Genomic DNA, 20,423 nt, shown 5'->3' on the forward strand with positions numbered 1-20,423 from the left:
AAGTATCTCAGAAGTATTTTCTTGTGTGTTCTCAGAGAAGCATCTTTTATCAATCACGCAGGTAGTGACATGCTCAGTTTTACCTAAAAGTGGTGGACTAGGAACATTTTCCTTGAGAGATCACACATGCAAGGAAAAGATTTGAATTTAAGTTGTTGCCTCCCATAATTCAAGGATTCTAACTTGTGTCAAGATGTCTCAGGGTGCTGCTCCAGAATGACTAGAACTTTAGCAAATTTTCTCACTTGAAAATCAGAACATCCTCTCAATTAGAGTCTCCTAGAACTCTTCAGAGAAAAGGAATGGCACAGGGATTAATTAATCTCCCGTGTCCACACCGGGTGGCTAAAGCGAGGGGAGGGTGCACACACCAGGCAACAAGCAGACCTGTGGCTGCCGAAGACAGAGGAGCAGTCACAGTAAGCCTCCTAGCTTAGAAAAATTAAAACCAACTCTCCTGGATAAAGGAACTCTCTCCCAGACACAAAGCCAAAACCCAGCTGCTTCCAAAATTTAGAGTCCTGATGTTTTCTGTTTGTGTGCAAACTTATAAAAGTGCCAAATACTCACCTTTTTCAGAAAGAGGAAGAGGAACTTTCTGAGTTCAACAGCCACCAAGTGAGTTACAAATAACTTTGGAAACTTTAACTAAGATCAGAAGGTCTGTCGTCTACCTGGTCATTCTCAGCTTGTAGAATTAAAGAGAAAGATCTACCAAAAAAACAAACCAAAATGAAACCAAAACCCAAAAACTCCCCCAAATCCAAAACAACAAAAATTTTTAAAAATACAAAAACCTACAGATGGAATTAGTACAGTTCATTTGACAGTTATTTATTATTCTGCCCACTTCTTTCCAGCACCATTTCCATCACCACCACCCTGGCCCCTCTTCTCCCCCAGTCCTTATACAGCTGTTTTCTTAATTAAGCACTGAATTAAGCAAGTAGTGATTCACTCCAGACAAGGGTATGCTTTCAAGAATTTGCATACTCAAGTTTCCTGTGTTTCTTTGGAGAGGCTCATTCTTGATGAGGAAGAAAGCATTTGGTGGCTCCTGGGAACTGTGACTTCCCCCTGGAACTATTCTTCTCTTGGATCCAGGGAATTCCCCTACTAACAATGAGCACAATGAACACAGGGTTTGATTATCTGCCCTGCCAGCTTCTTGCATGCAATAGAACCTATAAACAAAAATACAGGTAGGCGTCTGCTTCTATGGAACTTAGTATAACCACTTAAATGGAATGCTAAATGTACAGCAACAATAAAAGGAAGGCTGATAGAGCACTCTGACATCAAGCCTGTCTTTCCATTTCCCACAGATCCCAACTGCTTTCAGATGAACTGCCCATTAGAGGCATTCTAATGGGCCCTTATTAGGCAGTTTTGCTGAAAAATTGGGTAAAGCTTACAGAAATAGCGGTGCATGAGCAGGCTGGCCTTTTACTCACTCCCAGAGGGGCCATGGGCAAGTTGCTGAACTTCAGTGGGTTTCTGTTTCCTCATCTGTAAAATGGGGATGTTGACAATACCTTTTTCAAGGGGAGAAAGTGAGTTAATACATACTAAGCTTTTTAGCATAATGCCTGGAACATGGCAAGCCCTGTGTCTGAATTTGCTATTACAATACAGAAAGTCCCCAACTTCACGATGGCTTAAGGTGTTTCAACTTTACAATGGTGTGGAAGTGGTATGCATTCAGTAGAGAATATACCTGGAGTTTGAAATGTGATCTTGTCCCAGACTGATGCTGCTGCTGCTGCTGCTGCTAAGTCGCTTCAAGTCGTGTCCGACTCTGTGCGACCCCATAGACGGCAGCCCACCAGGCTCCGCCGTCCCCGGGATTCTCCAGGCAAGAACACTGGAGAGGGTTGCCATTTCCTTCTCCAATGCATAAAAGTGAAAAGTGAAAGTGAAGTGCCCCAGACTAGTGACATTTTTTGTTTATGAGGGTAAACAACTGATATAACTATTTTGTACCCAGACTGCCATTCTGTTTTCCATTTTTGGGAGTGTATTCAATATATTACATGAGATATTCAACACTTTATTCTAAAATAGGTTTTGTGTCAGATGATTTTGCCTGACTGTACACTAATGTATGCATCCTAGGAAAGTTTAAGGTATGCTGATCAGAACTATGATGTTTGGTAGGCTAGGTGTATAGAACGCACTTTTGACTTTATTTCTAATTTATGATGGCTTTATGTCTGACTCTTTGTGAACCCATGCACTGTAGCCTGCCAGGCTTCTCTGTCTATGGAATTCTCCAGGCAAGATTACTGGAGTGGATTGCCATTTCCTTCTCCAGGGTATCTTCCCTACCCAGGGGCTGAACCTGGGTCTCCCTTGTTGCAGGCAGATTCTTTACTTTACCTTCAGGGAAGTCCAGTATCAGAATGTTATCCCACAGGAAATCAAGGAAGATCTATATATAGACTCCTCTCTTCTTTCAAAAACACAAAACTCCTGATAAAAATCACCTGGCAGAGGCCCAGAATAGTGTAAATTCATGAGAACTAATTTTGAAACATAAGAATATTCATTTAGACAATTATCAACTGCTAGCAAATTCCTAGGGCAGGAAGTGATTTTTAAGGGATTAAAAATTCTAAAACATTCCCTTGGAATGTTCAGCACCTTAGGCCGAACTTAAAATAGTTTTTAAAGATATTGAAGAGAACAGTTATATTCTTATAATTATTAAGCAAGAATTTGTTGTTGTTTTTCAGTAGCTAAGTTGTGTCTGGCTCTGCAATGCCATGGACTGTAGCCCGCTCGGCTCCTGTCCTTAGAGTTCTCCCAGCAAGAGAGTTCTCCCATTTCCTTCTCTAGCTAAGTAAGAATCAGTTCAGTTCAGTCGCTCAGTCATGTCCGATATTTTGCAACCCCATGAATTGCAGCACGCCAGGCCTCCCCATCTACCAACTCCCGGAGTTCACTCAAACTCACGTCCAGCGAGTCGGTGATGCCATCCAGCCATCTCATCCTCTGTCATCCCCTTTTCCTCCTGCCTCCAGTCCCTCCCAGCATCAGAGTCTTTTCCAATGAGTCAACTCTTCGCATGAGGTGGCCAAAGTACTGGAGTTTCAGCTTTAGCATCATTCCTTCCAAAGAACACTCAGGGCTGATCTTCAGAATGGACTGGTTGGATCTCCTTGCAGACCAAGGGACTCTCAAGAGTCTTCTCCAACACCACAGTTCAAAAGCATCAATTCTTCAGCACTCAGCCTTCTTCACAGTCCAACTCTCACATCCATACATGACCACTGGAAAAACCATAGCCTTGACTAGACAGAATAGTTGGATATAAATGCTGTTTCTGGCAGATGGAACAAGTTAAGTTTACCCACTCAGATGGCTGAAGCCTTTTATCAATATTTATGGGAAGACTTTTTAAGATTTTTACTTGCCTTTTTAAAATTTATTTTTAATTGAGGGAAAATTGCTTTACAATGTTGTGTTGGTTTCTGTTTTACAGCGATGCAAATTAGCCATAATTATACATATATCATCTCCCTCTTGATCTCAGAATTATTCTTCTCCACAGAAATCTTTAGTAAAAAGTGAAAGATTTATATGATAGGAAGAGAAACCAGAGTATTACTTGTCTTTAATAGATATCTTATCGGGGACCTGGCAAGGGAGTTTATGGCACTGGAGTTATGGAAATATTAAATAGCATTCTGCTTTTTAAAATCTCTCTCTCTCTCTTTGTTTGTTTTTTCCCCAGTCCCAAGGTTGCTTTAGCCAACAATTATCTTTTTGAATGCCTACATTTCAAAGATATAAGATCAATATTTCAAGGGATTAGGAATTGTAGATTTTATCTAAGAAGGAAGTCAAGGACCTATTTGCCTGTTAGCAGAAATCCAGGATAATTGCTATAATCTTTTTCTTTTCTTTAATGATAGGAAGATTAGTTGAGTATTTTTTGTGTGTGAAGTGCCATCCCCAAATACGCAAAAGTCTGGACCTGGTAGGTTCTGCTTACAGAGTAAGGGACAATATATCAAGCTTTTTTGTAAATGTTCTGGACCTCTGTTAAAGCAGTTTCCTGGCTATCAGTATTTACATAAGTTTTCCACTGGCTGAGTGCCATCTGTAGTTCTTGACATTTGTTCTCTGATCTTCCCCTCCTAATCTTGTAGAAGCAATAAAGGCCCATTATGACTTTACTAAGACAAACACCCCTGACAGCTGGCCTGGTTGGACAAAAAGAAGCTTGCTTTTAACTTCATGTCTTAGGCATCTAGCTGGCTGGCTAGCTGCTAATACAAGCCTGACAGACAACCTGCATCACCCAAGTGGCAGAAACCAGGGGTGCCAGGAGCCAGCACGGGAGATCCCACCCATGACAAGGTCATGTGGAAGAGGTCTGACGAGCAAGGCAGATCAGGACTCGAGGGACCCCCTGGACCTGCTTGAGCATCTAACCCAAAACCAGAATCTGTCTGTCTTACTATTTTGTGCCTTTCACCAACTCTTCTGACATTAACAGGGGGCTATCCCTGACCACCTTTCTCTGGAAAAAGTCAACTTAGGGCTTTAGTTAATAAGTCTCCTGGGCATGATAGGAGTGTTTCAATTCAAACCCCTCTGATGGCTTTCTAGCTTGCCTGACAGGTTTATCCAGACTCTTGCAGCTACGCATGTGATTGTTCCCAGCCTCCCAACCGTGAGAGACATGGGAAGCCTAAAACATTCTAAAAATATAGAGCGTTTTGAAGAGTTAAAAACTACTGGAGTAGTGCTGGTGTAAGATTTCATTGTTGAGCCAATGCTTGCTGCCAAGTGCCCATATCCCTTATCCATTGTGCACCTGGGAGTGCATTGGTTAACATAGTTGGAATGTAAGAAAAGCAAGTAGTAGCCTTGGAATTAACCACATCAGACCTTTGAGCTAATTGGTTCTTTCTTTGTTGTAACTCACTGCACCTTTGCTCCGTGAGAATGTAACTCTGTTTAGCACTTTCTGAGGCTGACATAGATTATAAATATAAAGAAAAAACACTTCAAGGGAAAATAAGTTTTCTGGTTGAACAGCCTTTATCAAAAAAAAGGGTCATAAAATGTTCACAGGCCTCCAAAGCCAGAAGATAATGTACACAACATTGTTTATGGGAAAGGTATGCAGAAAAAATTCTGGTTTCGATAAAGACAAAACAGATGTAATGTTTGGGCTGACTCTGCATGACTTTGCATCTTTCATTTCCCTCTATGTACAAGTCAAGGTATAAAAGTTCCTTTTGAAAATAAAGTTATGGGCCTCGCTCACCTAAGCTTGGTCCCCCAATGTCATTCTTTCTTTCTTTCCTTTTCTTTCTTTCTATCTTCTTCTTTCAGGATGACTCCTTGGGGCACAAGGGCTCTCTGAATTCACTTTTTTGCCTGGGCTTCTAAGACCCAATCAGGAAGGCGCCCTGTGTCTTCACCAGGGAGAGGGCGTCCTGCGTCCTCACCCCACCGAGAGGGCGCCTGCAGCCTCCGTGAACAGAGCAAGTTCCGTGTCAGGAGCTTTATTGGCTTTCTGTGTAAACCAAGGAAGATCAAGCCTCTTTCTCTCCCCTTTTACTTTCCTTATCACTGATGCTGTCATCCTGAGGGATTCCCTGGATCCTGCCAGGGCTGGACCCCGGCACAGGGGGAATATACTCACTCATTACAAAAGTTCTCAGTATATAAAACAAGACAAATAGAGATTCTCTTCTCATGGTTTTTCATCCTTATGACAAATGATGGAGACAAAGGAAAGCATGATTCTTTCTGGAAGGCTAAGAATCAATAACCATAGGTGTTGATTGCCAAAAGCAAATTCACAAGAGTCACAATTTAAGATCTGTTTTCACAACTGTTTTTCTCCTGCCACTGTGAATTTGTAAAGGAAGAGACAAGGAGAAATTTTATCCTCCTCTTTTCACTGTGCACTACAGGCAGAGAGCTGGGAGATGGTTATTAATGTTGTTCAATCGCTCAGTTGTGTCCGACTCTTTGTGGCTGTTTATGGTTGGCAGCACACCTGGCTTCCCTGTCCATCACCAACTCCTGGAGTTTGCTCAAACTAATGTCCAGTGAGTTGGTGATGCCATCCAACCATCTCATCCTCTGTCATCTACTTCTCCTCCTGCCTTCAATCTTTCTCAGATTCAGGGTCTTTACCAAGGAATGGTTCTATGCATCAGGCGACCAAAGTATCAGAGCTTCAACTTCAGCATCAGTCCCTTCAATGACTATTCAGAGTTGATTTCCTTTAAGATTGAGTGGTTTGATCTCTTTGCTGTCTAAGGAACTCTCAAGTGTCTTCTCCACCATAGTTCAAAGGCATCAGTTCTTCAGCACTCAGCCTTTTTCATTGTCCATCTCTCACATCCATACATGACTACTGGAAAAACCATAGCTTTGACTATAAGGACCTTTGTAAGCAAAGTAATGTCTCTGCTTTGTAATATGTTGTCTAGGTTTGTCTTGCTTTTCTTCCAAGGAGCAAGTGTTGGTTAATTTCATGGCTGCAGTCACCGTCCACAGTGATTTTGGAGCACAAGAAAACAAAATCAGTCACTGTTTCCATTGTTTCCCCATCTATTTGCCATGAAGTGATGGGACCAGATGCCATGATGCTAGTGTTTAGAATGTTCAGTTTTAAGCCATCTTTTTCACTGTCCTCTTTATCCTTCATCAAGAGGTTCTGTGTTCCTCTTCACTTTCTGCCAAAAGGGTGGTGTCATCGCCATATCTGAGGTTATTGATATCTCTCCCTGCAACCTTGATTCCAGCTTGTACTTCATCCAGCCTGGCATTTCACACGATGCACTGTGCATGTAAGTTAAATAAACAGGGTGACAGTATACAGCCTTGACATACTCCTTTCCCAGTTTTGAACCAGTCCATTGTCCAAAACATGTCCATGAGACTGACATGGTTAGAATTCTTACTTTCTGCTGGTCTCTTGTCAGTTATCCTGTATCTCAACTGCATTCTCCAGGGAGAGTGGAGTGTTCCAGTCTTTCACTGTCTCATCCTCATCACTAGAAACTGTACAAGAGGAAACATTTGTTTCCTTTTACCTGGAATGTTAGATTCATGAATCAAGGCAAATTGGAAGTGGTCAAACAGGAGATGACAAGAGTGAACATCGACATTCTAGGAATCAGCGAACTAAGATAGACTGGAATGGGTGAATTTAACTCAGATGACCATTATATCTACTACTGTGGACAGGAGTCCCTTAGAAGAAATGGAGTAGCCATCATGGTCAACAAAAGAGTCCTAAATGCAGTATTTGAATGCAATCTCAAAAACGACAGAATGATCTCTGTTCGTTTCCAAGGCAAACCATTCAATATCGTGATAATCCAAGTCTTTGCCCTGACCAGTAATGCTGAAGGAGCTGAAGTTGAACAGTTCTATGAAGACCTACAAGACCTTCTAGAACTAATACCCCAAAGAAGATGTCCTTTTCATTATAGGGGACTGGAATGCAAAAGTAGGAGTAACAGGCAAATTTGGCCTTGGAGTACAGAATGAAGCAGGACAAAGGCTAATAGAGTTTTACCAAAAGAATGCACTGGTCATAGCAAACACCCTCTTCCAACAACACAAGAGAAAACTCTACACATGGACATCACCAGATGGTCAACACTGAAATCAGATTGATTATATTCTTTGCAGCCAAAGATGGAGAAGCTCTAGACAGTCAGCAAAAACAAGACTAGGAGTTGACTGTGGCTCAGATCATGAACTCCTTATTGCCAAATTCAGACTGAAATTGAAGAAAGTAGGGAAAACCACTAGACCATTCAGGTATGACCTAAATCAAATCCCTTATGATTATACAGTGGAAGTGAGAAATAGATTTAAGGGCCGAGATCTGATAGATAGAGTGCCTGATAAACTATGGACAGAGGTTCATGACATTGTACAGGAGACAGGAATCAAGACCATCCCCAAGAAAAAGAAATGCAAAAAACCTAAATGGCTGCCTGAAGAGGCCTTACAAATAGCTGTGGAAAGAAGGAAAGTGAAAAGCAAAGGAGAAAAGGAAAGATATACCCATGTGAATGCAGAGTTCCAAAGAATAGCAAGGAGAGATAAGAAAGCCTTCCTCAGTGATCAATGCAAAGAAATAGAGGAAAACAATACAATGAGAAAGACTAGAGATCTCTTCAAGAAAATTAGAGATACCAAGGGAACGTTTCATGCAAAGATGGGCTTGATAAAGGACAGAAATGGTAGGGACCTAACAGAAGCAGAAGATATTAAGAAGAGGTGGCAAGAATACATAGAAAAACTGTACAAAAAAGATCTTCACGACCCAGATAATCACGATGGTGTGATTTCCCACCTAGAGCCAGACATCCTGGAATGTGAAGTCAAGTGGGCCTTAGGAAGCATCACTACGAACAAAGGAGGTGATGGAATTCCAGTGGAGCTATTTCAAATCCTAAAAGATGATGCTGTGAAAGTGCTGCACTCAATATGCCAGCAAATTTGGAAAACTCAGCAGTGGCCACGGGACTGGAAAAGGTCAGTTTTCATTTCAATCCCAAAGAAAGGCAATGCCAAAGAATGCTCAAACAGCTGCACAATTGCACTCATCTCACACACTAGTAAAGTAATGCTCAAAATTCCCCAAGCCAGGCTTCAGCACTACGTGAACCATGAACTTCCAGATGTTCAAGCTGGTTTTAGAAAAGGCAGACGAACCAGAGATCAAATTGCCAACATCCACTGGATCATCAAAAAAGCAAGAGAGTTCCAGAAAAACATCTATTTCTGCTTTATGATTATGCCAAAGCCTTTGACTGTGTGGATCACAATAAACTGTGGAAAATTCTGAAAGAGATGGGAATACCAGACCACCTGACCTGCATCTTGAGAAACCTGTATGCAGGTCAGAAAGCAACAGTTAGAACTGGACATGGAATAACAGACTGGTTCCAAATAGGAAAAGGAGTACATCAAGGCTGTATATTGTCACCCTGTTTATTTAACTTCTATGCAGAGTACATCATGAGAAATGCTGGGCTGGAGGAAGCACAAGCTGGAATCAAGATTGCTGGGAGAAATATCAATAACCTCAGATATGCAGATGACACCACCCTTCTGGCAGAAAGTGAAGAAGAACTAAAGAGCCCCTTGATGAAAGTGAAAGAGGAGAGTGAAAAAGCTGGCTTAAAACTCAACATTCAGAAAACTAAGGTCATGCCATCTGGTCCCATCACTTCATGGCAAATAGATGGGGAAACAGTGGAAACAGTGGCTTACTTCATCTTTCTGGGCTCCAAAATCACTGCAGATGGTGACTGCAGCCATGAAATTAAAAGACACTTCCTTCTTGGAAGGAAAGTTATGATCAACCTAGATAGCATATTCAAAAGCAGAGACTTTACTTTGCCAACAAAGGTCCGTCTAGTCAAGGCTATGGTTTTTCCAGTAGTCATTTATGGATGTGAGAGTTGGACTGTAAAGAAAGCTGAGTGCCAAAGAATTGATGCTTTTGAACTGTGATGTTGGAGAAGACTCTTGAGAGTCCCTTAGACTGCAAGGAGATCCAACCAGTCCATCCTAAAGGAGCTCAGTCCTGGGTGTTCATTGGAAGGACTGATGTTGAAGATGAAACTCCAACACTTTGGCCACGTGATGCACAGAATGAGTCATTGGAAAAGATCCTAATGCTGGGAGGGATTGGGGGCAGGAGGAAAAGGGGACGACAGAGGATAAGATGGTTGGATGGCATCACTGATGCAATGGACATGGGTTTGGGTGGGCTCTGGGAGTTGGTGATGGACAGGGAGGCCTGGTGTGCTGTGGTTTATGGGGTCACAAAGAGTCAGACACGACTGAGCAACTAAACTGAAACTGAAACCCTTTTAGGGTTTTTGGCTGGGGCTCTGTAACAAAAAATTAAGAGAAAAGCAAACATGTTTGTTAACATGTACGTTTCATATATACTTAAGTGAAATACAGGCAGCAGTAACTCAAAAACATGGCTAGAGCCAGGATTTACAGATTATCTTAATCTAAAAACAATATATTTTTAGAGTAGCAACAAGACATAGGAAAAGAGTTCTAGCTTCAAGGGTGGCAGATTTTGGGATGATAAATACATTAGAAGCTAAGGAAAGATACTAGCTACTCAGTAAATGTTTTGTCAGTCCCCTAGTGCTGTCTTGGGGCTGATAAGTGTCAATAGTTGTTGGTGATTAATATCTGCACAAATTTATTTTCTGCTTTCAGGAAACTAGGGAGAGGGCAGAGAATTTTTCTTGGACCTTCTTCCTCTCAATTGCCTTCAGCTCAAAATTATCTTTATGCCAAAGGGGAAGATTTGGGGATATTCTGATATCCTTCTGCAGGTTTTACTGTTAAGTTCTTTTGCTTTGCAATGACCTTTTATGTTCTAACATGGAAATGTGAAGTAAGGCATTGTCAGAAAGGAGTTAGGAATGTTGTTCTCGTGAACTTACTTATCATAGGAAAATACGGATTCATAAATTAAGAATTTACAATAGACACCAAAAAAGTTGATAGAGGAATCTGGTTGAACGACATGGTGTGGTGCTACATACCTGTCAGAACACCAGGCAGCGTGTCATGTTGTTTTGTGGAAAATGAATATATATAACAATTTCAAGTGAAAAAATTGAAGACAACAGAGTGAAAGCACATAAAACAATGTAACAAAAAAAACTTAGTGAAAGATTTGAGCTCATTTTCAGTTGTGTAAAATATTCAGTTTTTTTTTTCTTTACAGTTGCTCAAATTTATATTTATATAGGAGGAAGTTCCTCTTTGGGCTATAGTGCTAATCCCAGTTCTTCCTGAGCAAGGTCATTAAGCAATCTCATCTTATTATTTTCTTTCAGGTTAATACTTAGAATATCAGCATATCCCTTTATTTACAGTTGCTCAAATTCATATTTACATAGGAGGAAGTTCCTCTTTGGGCTATAGTGCTAATCCCAGTTCTTCCTGAGCAAGGTCGTTAAGCAATCTCATTTTATTATTTTCTTTCAGGTTAATACTTAGGATATCCACATATTCCTTTAAACATAAGGAAGAAAACTTACATGTCACCAAGGGTGGAGCCCCCAAACTCGTCAGAGAAGAGGGAAGTGAAAAGATGTTAAATACCAAGTCCAGCTCACCTGGTCAACTTGGACATTTGGCTTCTGTCAACATGAAGGCTCTCCTTATTGTGGGGCTTCTCCTCCTTTCTGTTGCTGTCCAGGGCAAGAAATTTGAGAGGTGTGAGCTTGCCAGAACTCTGAAGAAACTTGGATTGGCTGGCTACAAGGGAATCAGCCTGGCAAACTGTAAGTTAACTATTCTTCCTCCTTCCAAATAGTTAGCCAGGTGTGGAACAGATATTAATAGAGGATGAATAATAAGGGATATTGTGTGAATGGACTTTTCTTATTTCTTGGCGGGTTTGTACATTTACAATGGTTAAAATATCAATGTTTCCTTTAGAATCAGATGTACTGGGTAAAGGATTGAAGTATAGGATGGTTAAATTCCATACAATTAGAAGCATGCCAGGTACTGCTATACTCCTCTAGAGCCACTAAATTTGCCAGCTGGCATATGGAAGCAGACTATAAAATATATTTCAGCACCTGGGATATGTCTGTCAAGCCCTTGGTGTTTGACTCTAGCCATTTCCAGTTTGGAACGTGAGCTCTGCAAGCCTGAGTAAGGCAGTAATTTTCTCATTTTTAGTCCCCCTACCATGACACTGGGCAAAGTTTTTATACATTTCATTGAACTCTTAAAACAGGGACAGAAGGAACCTATTTCCCCTCAATCAATATCTATATAAGGATCCCTGAAAGGCAGCCTGAAAGACATTTTATTATTCTACATCCAGTTGATTATTTTTAATTTTCTTCCACAAAATTAAAGATATGTCCTAAGGAAAAGTGACTGTATTTTAGTCCATATTTGTCAATGTCATCACTGTATTTTTCAGACTGAATTCAGACATTTCCCCTCCATAACTATTTATGAATGAATGAGTGGATAGATGGATGGATGTCTTTCCTATTCTATGACTCTTTTCAGGACTCTAATTTGATATCCAAATTCAACTTTAGGTGTCGTAAGAATTTTTTTTTCCTCTCAAAAACTCCTTGTTTTTCCAGGTAAAAGTATTTTTCCATTAGTGTATGCAGATACTACTAATTCGGAGAAGGCAATGGCACCCCACTCCAGTACTCTTGCCTGGAAAATCCCATGGGTGGAGCCTGGTGGGCTGCAGTCCATGGGGCTGCTAAGAGTCAGACATGACTGAGTGACTTCACTTTCACTTTTCACTTTCATGCATTGGAGAAGGAAATGGCAACCCTCTCCAGTGTTCTTGCCTGGAGAATCCCAGGGACAGGGGAGCCTGATGGGCTGCCGTCTATAGGGTCGCACAGAGTCGGACATGACTGAAGCGACTTAGCAGCAGCAGCAGCATACTACTACTAATTGGGCTTCCCAGGTGGCACAGTGGTAAAGAATCCAACTGCTGATGCAGGAGACACAAGAGACATGGATTTAAGACCTGAGTTGAGAAGATCCCCTGGAAGAGGGCATGGCCACCCACTCCAGTATTCTTGTGTGGGAAAATCCCACGGACAGAAGAGCCTGGCAGGCTACAGTCCATGGCATTACATAGAGTCGGACATGACTAAAGCGACATACTTCACACATATGCAGCTAATGACTGAATCCACTCAACTCTGCTGATTTTTCTATTCTAGGCTGAAATTTATGTGAGCGATGGGAGCAGGGGAAGGGTAATAGCAATGAAGGAAACATCTATTTTAATATCTTTTATAATATGTTAGTTGTTTCATTAGTATTAACTAATGTTTTGCTAACAAAAGAATTCTCTTAAGGGCCCTTTAATACAAAAGTGTTAAAATATTTTACAAGTAAGATACATCTTTATACTTATAAAACAAGTTGTTAGTAAAGTAGAATTAAAAAGAACTAATTATGCTGTGAAGTATAAGTTATGTCGTGTTGCTGTTTAATACTAATTTTTTTTCAGGGATGTGTTTGGCCAGATGGGAAAGCAATTACAACACACGTGCTACAAACTACAATCGTGGAGACAAAAGCACTGATTATGGGATATTTCAAATCAATAGCCGCTGGTGGTGCAATGATGGCAAAACCCCAAGAGCAGTTAACGCCTGTGGTATACCCTGCAGCGGTAAGACAAGATAATGTGGAGTCATGGCACAGGACTCACCTGGTTATACCTGTTGGGTTATCCAAAAAGTTCGTTCAGGTTTTTCTGTAAACATCTTATGGGAAAACTGGAATGATCCTTTAGGTCAAGAGTCAATAGAAATAAAAAGGTCTTGAAGGGCTCATCAGGGACCTTGAAAAATTCCATATTAACTTCCTAAAACTCCTTATTTTGCTCTTCATAATTCCTCAAGTAAGAAATTAAAGAGCTGGTATCATAAAAGATCTGGAGTGACCTATCACTTCATCATAACTGGACATGTTGATGCTTTGTAGAGAACAATGCCATTCCTCCTACTTTCCTTGTTTGTAGAGGTTTAGGGGTAATTTGGTTATAGGGGGTTTTCATTTTTTTTAATCTACACTCCTTTATTGGAAAATGAAAAGATTAGTGGATAACCAAAGAAGAAGAATATGTGTGGTTTTTTAAAATATAATTTTTGCTTTTTATTATGAAATGTTTTAATATATGGAAAATTAGAAACATTAGCATAATAAACATCAATATGCTCATCAACTGTACTTTTACAGTTATTTACATTTTGTCATATTTACTTCTTTTATGTATATGGGGGTTTTTTTGCTGAGTGATTTTAAACTGATTTAGAAACATTATGACATTTCATTTCTAAATTCTTTGGTTTGCATCTCCAAAAAATACAGTGCCTTTATAAGCATAATCATTCTAACAAGCTAATTTACAGATTTAATTGGGATGAAATAAATAATCTATTGAGTTCCTTTTAAAGTAGAGATAACATATGAATCTTTAGTGCATAAAATATTGAAAAAATATTGCAAAACTGATAGTTATATTTTTAAATATTCAAAATCCTATAAAGATTAGTCTTTAGAATATTATTTTGTATCCAGTTAATTTATTTTAAAAAATATTTTTAAATAATACTTTAAAAATAAAAAATATATTTTTTATTTTTTAATAAAGTCTTTATTGAATTTTTGAATATCACTTTTGTTGAATTTGTTAAAATATTGCTTCTATTGTTTCTTATATTCTGGTTTTTTGGCCATGTGAAGTCTCAGTTGCCACAGGCAGGATCTTCATTGTGCCATGCAGGCTTCTCTCCAGTTGGGATGTGCAGGCTTAACTGCCCTGCAGCATTTGACATCTTCCTTCCCCGACCAGGGATTGAACCAGCATCCCCTGCACTGGAAGGTGCACTCTTAACCACTGGGCCACCAGGGAGTCCTCAGTCTATCTCTCAGGGTTAAGCACTTAGGCTGTTTCCATTTTCTCCTTTTATATAAACTGCTATGAAACATTTTGTATACACATCTTTGGGTACATACCATGATTTCTTTAGGATAAATTTCCATTAGGAGAATTGCTAAGTAAAAAACTGCTAGACTGTTTCTGCTTGTTTGTTTTGTGTTTACACTGCCTAGTAAAAAGAAACCCTTGTATCACATTAGTTAATAGTTCCTGAACATCCACTGACTTTGGTAAATGAGAAACAGAATGTTTTATTTCATACCAAATGGGATGGAACGAAGAAAGAGTTTTCCTCCAAAATTCATACAGATATAAGGACTCTTAAAAAATAATATTAGTTGTTCTTTCCTCAGTATAAGAGAATAAAGCTGACTGAACCTAAACTTAAAATGAAATTTCTATGAAGATTGTTTTCATTTCTCACTTCTTTTTCAGCTTTGCTGAAAGATGACATCACTCAAGCTGTAACATGTGCAAAGAGGGTTGTCAGCGATCCACAAGGCATTAGAGCATGGTATGTTTTTTCCCCCTTCCAGGTTTATTGAGATGTAATTGACATAGAGCACGGTAAAAGTTTAGGGTGTATAGCATAATGATTTGATTTATATTCATCATGAAATGATTATCACAATAAGTTTAGTAAGCATCCTTTATCTCATATAGCTATAAAATTAGAGAAAGAGAAGAAAAAAAATTTTGTGTGGAATGAAAAGTCTTAAAGTTTAATCTCAGCATCTCACCTTTGTATATGTATAACATATAGCAATGTTAATTATATTTATCATGTTGTATATTGTACCGTTGTTGTTTAGTTGCTAAGTTGCATCCAACTCTTTAACGACTCCATGGACTGTTGCCTGCCAGGCTACTCTGTCCATGGGATTTCCCAGGCAAGAATACTGGAGTAGGTTGTCATTTACTCCTCCAGAGGGTCTTCCCCACTCAGGGATTGAACCCGCATCTCCTTTTTTTTTTTTTTTTTTTTAAATTTTATTTTATTTTTAAACTTTACAAAATTGTATTAGTTTTGCCAAATATCAAAATGAATCCACCACAGGTATACATGTGTTCCCCACCCTGAACCCTCCTCCCTCCTCCCTCCCTATACCATCCCTCTGGGTCGTCCCAGTGCACTAGCCCGAAGCATCCAGTATCGTGCATCAAACCTGGACTGGCAACTCGTTTCATACATGATATTTTACATGTTTCAATGCCATTCTCCCAAATCTTCCCACCCTCTCCCTCTCCCACAGAGTCCATAAGACTGTTCTATGCATCAGTGTCTCTTTTGCTGTCTCGTACACAGGGTTATTGTTACCATCTTTCTAAATTCCATATATATGCGTTAGTATACTGTATTGGTGTTTTTCTTTCTTGCTTACTTCACTCTGTATAATAGGCTCCAGTGTCATCCACCTCATTAGAACTGATTCAAATGTATTCTTTTTAATGGCTGAGTAATACTCCATTGTGTATATGTACCACCGCTTTCTTATCCATTCATCTGCTGACGGACATCTAGGTTGCTTCCATGTCCTGGCTATTATAAACAGTGCTGCGATGAACATTGGGGTACACGTGTCTCTTTCCCTTCTGGTTTCCTCGGTGTGTATGCCCAGCAGTGGGATTGCTGGATCATAAGGCAGTTCTATTTCCAGTTTTTTCAGGAATCTCCACACTGTTCTCCATAGTGGCTGTACTAGTTTGCATTCCCACCAACAGTGTAAGAGGGTTCCCTTTTCTCCACACCCTCTCCAGCATTTATTACTTGTAGACTTTTGGATCACAGCCATTCTGACTGGTTGAACCCGCATCTCCTGCATTGCAGGCGGATTCTTTACCACTGAGCCACCAGCATAGGCCTGTGGTACATTGCATCCCTACTGTTATAACTACAAGTCTATAGTACCTCCCACTGCCTTTGTCCAGTTCCTTACCCCTCACCCCACCTACAAGCCCCACACCAGGTAACCACAAATCTGACCACTTTCCTATGAGGTTGTTTGTATATTTGTGTTTGAAGTATAATGGACCTACAACAGGTGTAGATTAGTCTTTAGGATAAGACTAATCTTATGAGTCTTTAGTTTCTGTTAAGAGCACAGTATGTGTTAAACATTAAAGAGGAGGGCTGATTTATCCTGCTGATGTGAGAGAAGTGAGAGAATATTCCGAAGACTACAGTATGCTACTGAGAATTGAAAATTGCAGCTTTAGATTTATGCTAAACAGTGTATTACATAGAAACCATCTATTTTACCTGATTCAGAATATTTTACTCTTTTACTATTCAGTTTATTTTAGGGAATTTCTAGAGGTTTGAATTCTCTACACAATACCTTGAAACTATTTTTGGATTTAAGTAAATGTGGAATGCACTTTGCAGTGCTGTTGGGGACTTCACAAGACTCAACATTTGTGTTCAGCATTCTGTGCTATAGTGTAGGCTTGTGGAGATGTGATGTCCCTGGTATATGCATCACCAGTTAATAAATAGCAACATTTGGATCTGTCTGTAGCTTGTATTTCATGTACTGATTAACTATTTTGTTCTCGCAAAGGATTTGAAGTATGTATAACGCAATGAAGATATGTTTCAATCTTATTATCATTTGTTTCATCTTTTTCTACAGGGTGGCATGGAGAAACAAGTGTCAAAACCGAGACCTCACGAGTTATGTTAAGGGTTGCGGAGTGTAACTGTGGAGTTTTTGTCTTCAGCTCATTTTGTCTCTTTTTCGTATTAAGGAAGTAATCATTGAGTAAAAGGTTATACTATCACTCTTTCAAACAAATAATGTTTTTACCGAAGCAGGAGCATATGGTCTTTCTTCTAAGAGGCTTGACGTTTACCTCACATGTTTATTGTTTGATATTAGGCCTACAACATTTTTCAGCTTGCTAACAGAACCAATGCTGGTGAATATTTGTCTAAAATCTTCATTATCAAATGTATCTCTGATACATTTAGTTCTTCAAAGAGATAACCCAGACTTAATCTTGAATGGTATAAGTACTCCCTAATATTCAACAAAATATAACAAAAGAATATCTCTAAGCAAATTGATCTTAGGCAAAGCCCCACCTGTGTAGGCATGTGAACTCTCATCTGTTCAGTCAAAAAAAGAAGAACGTCAAATGGCCAAAAATGGAAACAACCCAAATCAATGAATTTTGTTTTCAAAAGTGTGACATTTGGTTTAAATGTTTTCGTAGAAATGTTGCATGTGCACAGAATTTTAAAAATAAACTTACAATTTATACATCAACCTATTTTAGCCTTTGCAAAGAACTCATTTATGCATCTTGCTGATCCTGAAGGAATATAAAGAAGGATTAGATGAGCTGTTGATTTTCCTTAGTTTTATTAGCTTAAATTCATCCATTATGACTAAATTCAGAGGCAGATAAGTTTGTAAGCATTGAATTAATTGCTATTAAACCGATGTGAATTTATGCATGTTGTAAAAGAAAAACAAACATTTTCATTAAAAGCTTTGCAATTCATACCTTGTCTTCCTTTGTTTAGAGCCATTTAATGTCTCTGAAGAAATACATATGTGTATATTTGGTAAATAATGATCTGACACTTAGTATTTCCTACATCCTCACCTGTACTGAAACAGGTGGATACTGCTAGAGAAATCCATAAGCATGCTGATTCTCAATGTTTTAAATTTTTAATCTGTTTTGGCTGTGCCACACAGCTTCTGGGACCTTAGTTTCCCACTTCAGTTCAGTTCAGTCACTCAGTTGTGTCTGACTTTGAGACCCCATGAATCACAGCACGCCAGGCCTCCCTGTCCATCACCAACTCCAGGAGTTTACTCAAACTCACATCCATCAAGTCGGTGATGCCATCCAGCCATCTCATCCTCTGTCGTCCCCTTCTCCTCCTGCCCCCAATCCCTCCCAGCATCAGGGTCTTTTCCAATGAGTCAACTCTTCGTATGAGGTGGCCAAAGTATTGGAGTTTCAGCTTTAGCATCAGTCCTTCCAAAGAAATCCCAGGGCTGATCTCCTTCAGAATGGACTGGTTGGATCTCCTTGCAGTCCAAGAACTCTCAAGAGTCTTCTTGAACTCCCAAGAGGGCTTGAATTCTTACTCTTAACAGTGAAAGCATGGAGTCCTAACCATGGAACACCAAGGAATTCCCCTCACTTTACTTTCATAAACATAAATCTCAAATGCACCCTCAAGTCAGCCTAATCATCTTAGTCACTTCTCTTCAATCCTTCTGTATTGGTGTCCCCACTCTCCAAAATGACTGTCACTATTTACTTCTCCAATCTTTTCAAACTCCCAGTAAACATGCCCAACCACTGGTATTTGACATGTGCTCTCAGTAGATGACCTGGCCTCATATTACAAAAATAGAACAGAAGCAACTCATACAAAATTTTCCTCTGCTGGCCATCAAAACAGAATTCACATCTTTCCCTGGGCCCACCTTCCCTTCCTTCCCCTTTATTACTAGGATGCAGGGCCTCTGCTCCAGCCAGTGGCAGTGTCTCCACATGCAGTCCATCACCATACTGCCCTGGTAATCTTGCTTGTTATACAGAACTCTCCGGGGGCTCTACAGAACCCTCCAACTACAACATCATTCTCTGCTCCCTTTCCAGTAACACTTCTGGGGTGAGATATCTATGTTAACCCACTCCATGCTCTCACCTCCCTTTGTCTTTTCATCTCTTCTTAATCTGACTGCTGTCCTCACTCAGCTGAAAATGGCTCAAACATGACTCCTCCCAGGATGCACTGGGGCCAGTTCTAGTGATCACCTGATTTCTGTTCAATCTACTTGATCTCTCAGCAGCATTTGACAGAGTGAACCACTTGCTACTTCTGAAAACTTTTTCTTCCTCAGCTCTCCTCCTTTATATTGTGTCATTGATGGCTCCTTCTCAGTCCTTCTTGGCTGACAGTTTCTCTGCTGATTGATTTTTTAAGTGTTGGAGTGTCCCAGGACTCAAACCTGTAACCTTTTGATAGACATGTTTTACTTATTCTTTTAGATGAAGTATAACTTTCAAAAGAATAGAGTTTTTTCCACTTTTTAAAGAGATTGAAATAATCTCAATCTTACCCCAAATTTGTAAGTACAGTGCAGCCTTTTATGTTTTCTGAACAGTTTGAGAAACTGGTGCCCATGGCTCCAAATCCTTCAGTGTGCAATTTCTACAGAACCTCAAAAAAACATCCATATCAGGAGGTAAACACTGACAAAATTAGGACCACCTAGTCATCAGATCTATGCAATTTCATCAAGTATCCCACAAATCCTAATTAAAAGGTCTAATTCAGAATCACATTATATTTGGTTGTTACATTTTTCAGTTTCCTTCAATAAAGGTAACTTCTTCATGTTTCCATGACTTTTATGACTTTAACCCTTTTGACGACCTCAACCACCTATGGTATAAAATGCCTAAGGTTTTTCTGATGTTCCCTGGAGTAGATCAGGTTATGCATCTCTGGCAGGGATGCCACAGATGTGATATTGTCCTCTTCTCACTGTGTCCTTTCAGCTGACATGCAGTTTTGAAATGTTCTGTTACGGATGATGTTCACAGTGATCATTTGATTAAGGTGATGTCTGTAAGTCACCTCCACTGTGAGGTATTTGGGAGAGGATGAGGTACTTTGAGAAATTTTCTTCCTCATCAAAATGTCAATTTTTGCATGTACTTATTATATCAGTATGGACCCCTGGCTTCCTACTTTATTCCAATTATAATGAGTCATAATCCATTGCTATCATTTATTTTTATGTTCTCATTGTCCCTGATTTTTCTCCTTTCAGAGAGACTCTGCAAGCTAGCTTCTGCATCATCTTGACATGACCTCATCATTCTTTGGGTACTTTTTTGTTTTCTGGCACAAGCTGTCCTAATGCTCACCTTGTTCTTTTTCTGCTTCAGCCTAGAATCAGCTATTTCT

The 20,423-nt window shown here is 39.7% G+C and overlaps 1 protein-coding gene and 1 pseudogene across 1 annotated transcript; one reads left to right on the top strand and one right to left on the bottom strand.

The window, feature by feature from the left end:
• Window positions 1-3,501: 3,501 nt before the first annotated feature.
• On the bottom strand, window positions 3,502-3,607 carry LOC129642442 (uncharacterized; annotated as a pseudogene).
• A 7,435-nt stretch (window positions 3,608-11,042) lies between these two features.
• LOC129651624 (lysozyme C, milk isozyme) lies at window positions 11,043-17,858 on the top strand. The gene is made up of 4 exons (XM_055580256.1): window positions 11,043-11,318; window positions 13,043-13,207; window positions 14,915-14,993; window positions 17,113-17,858. The coding sequence occupies exons 1-4, from the start codon at window positions 11,126-11,128 to the stop codon at window positions 17,177-17,179; spliced, it is 504 nt and encodes a 167-aa protein (XP_055436231.1). The 5' UTR covers window positions 11,043-11,125; the 3' UTR covers window positions 17,180-17,858.
• Window positions 17,859-20,423: the final 2,565 nt, after the last annotated feature.

Source organism: Bubalus kerabau, chromosome 1 (genome assembly GCF_029407905.1).
Source record: "Bubalus kerabau isolate K-KA32 ecotype Philippines breed swamp buffalo chromosome 1, PCC_UOA_SB_1v2, whole genome shotgun sequence".
Classification (NCBI taxonomy): Eukaryota; Metazoa; Chordata; class Mammalia; order Artiodactyla; family Bovidae; genus Bubalus; species Bubalus kerabau.

Bases quoted from the DNA above. Each gene is read 5' to 3' on its own strand.
- LOC129651624 (XM_055580256.1), top strand. From the start codon at position 11,126: ATGTTAAATACCAAGTCCAGCTCACCTGGTCAACTTGGACATTTGGCT. The intron at 13,208-14,914 runs GTAAGACAAGAT...CTTCTTTTTCAG, and splicing joins CTGTGGTATACCCTGCAGCG to CTTTGCTGAAAGATGACATC. The intron at 14,994-17,112 runs GTATGTTTTTTC...CTTTTTCTACAG, and splicing joins CCACAAGGCATTAGAGCATG to GGTGGCATGGAGAAACAAGT.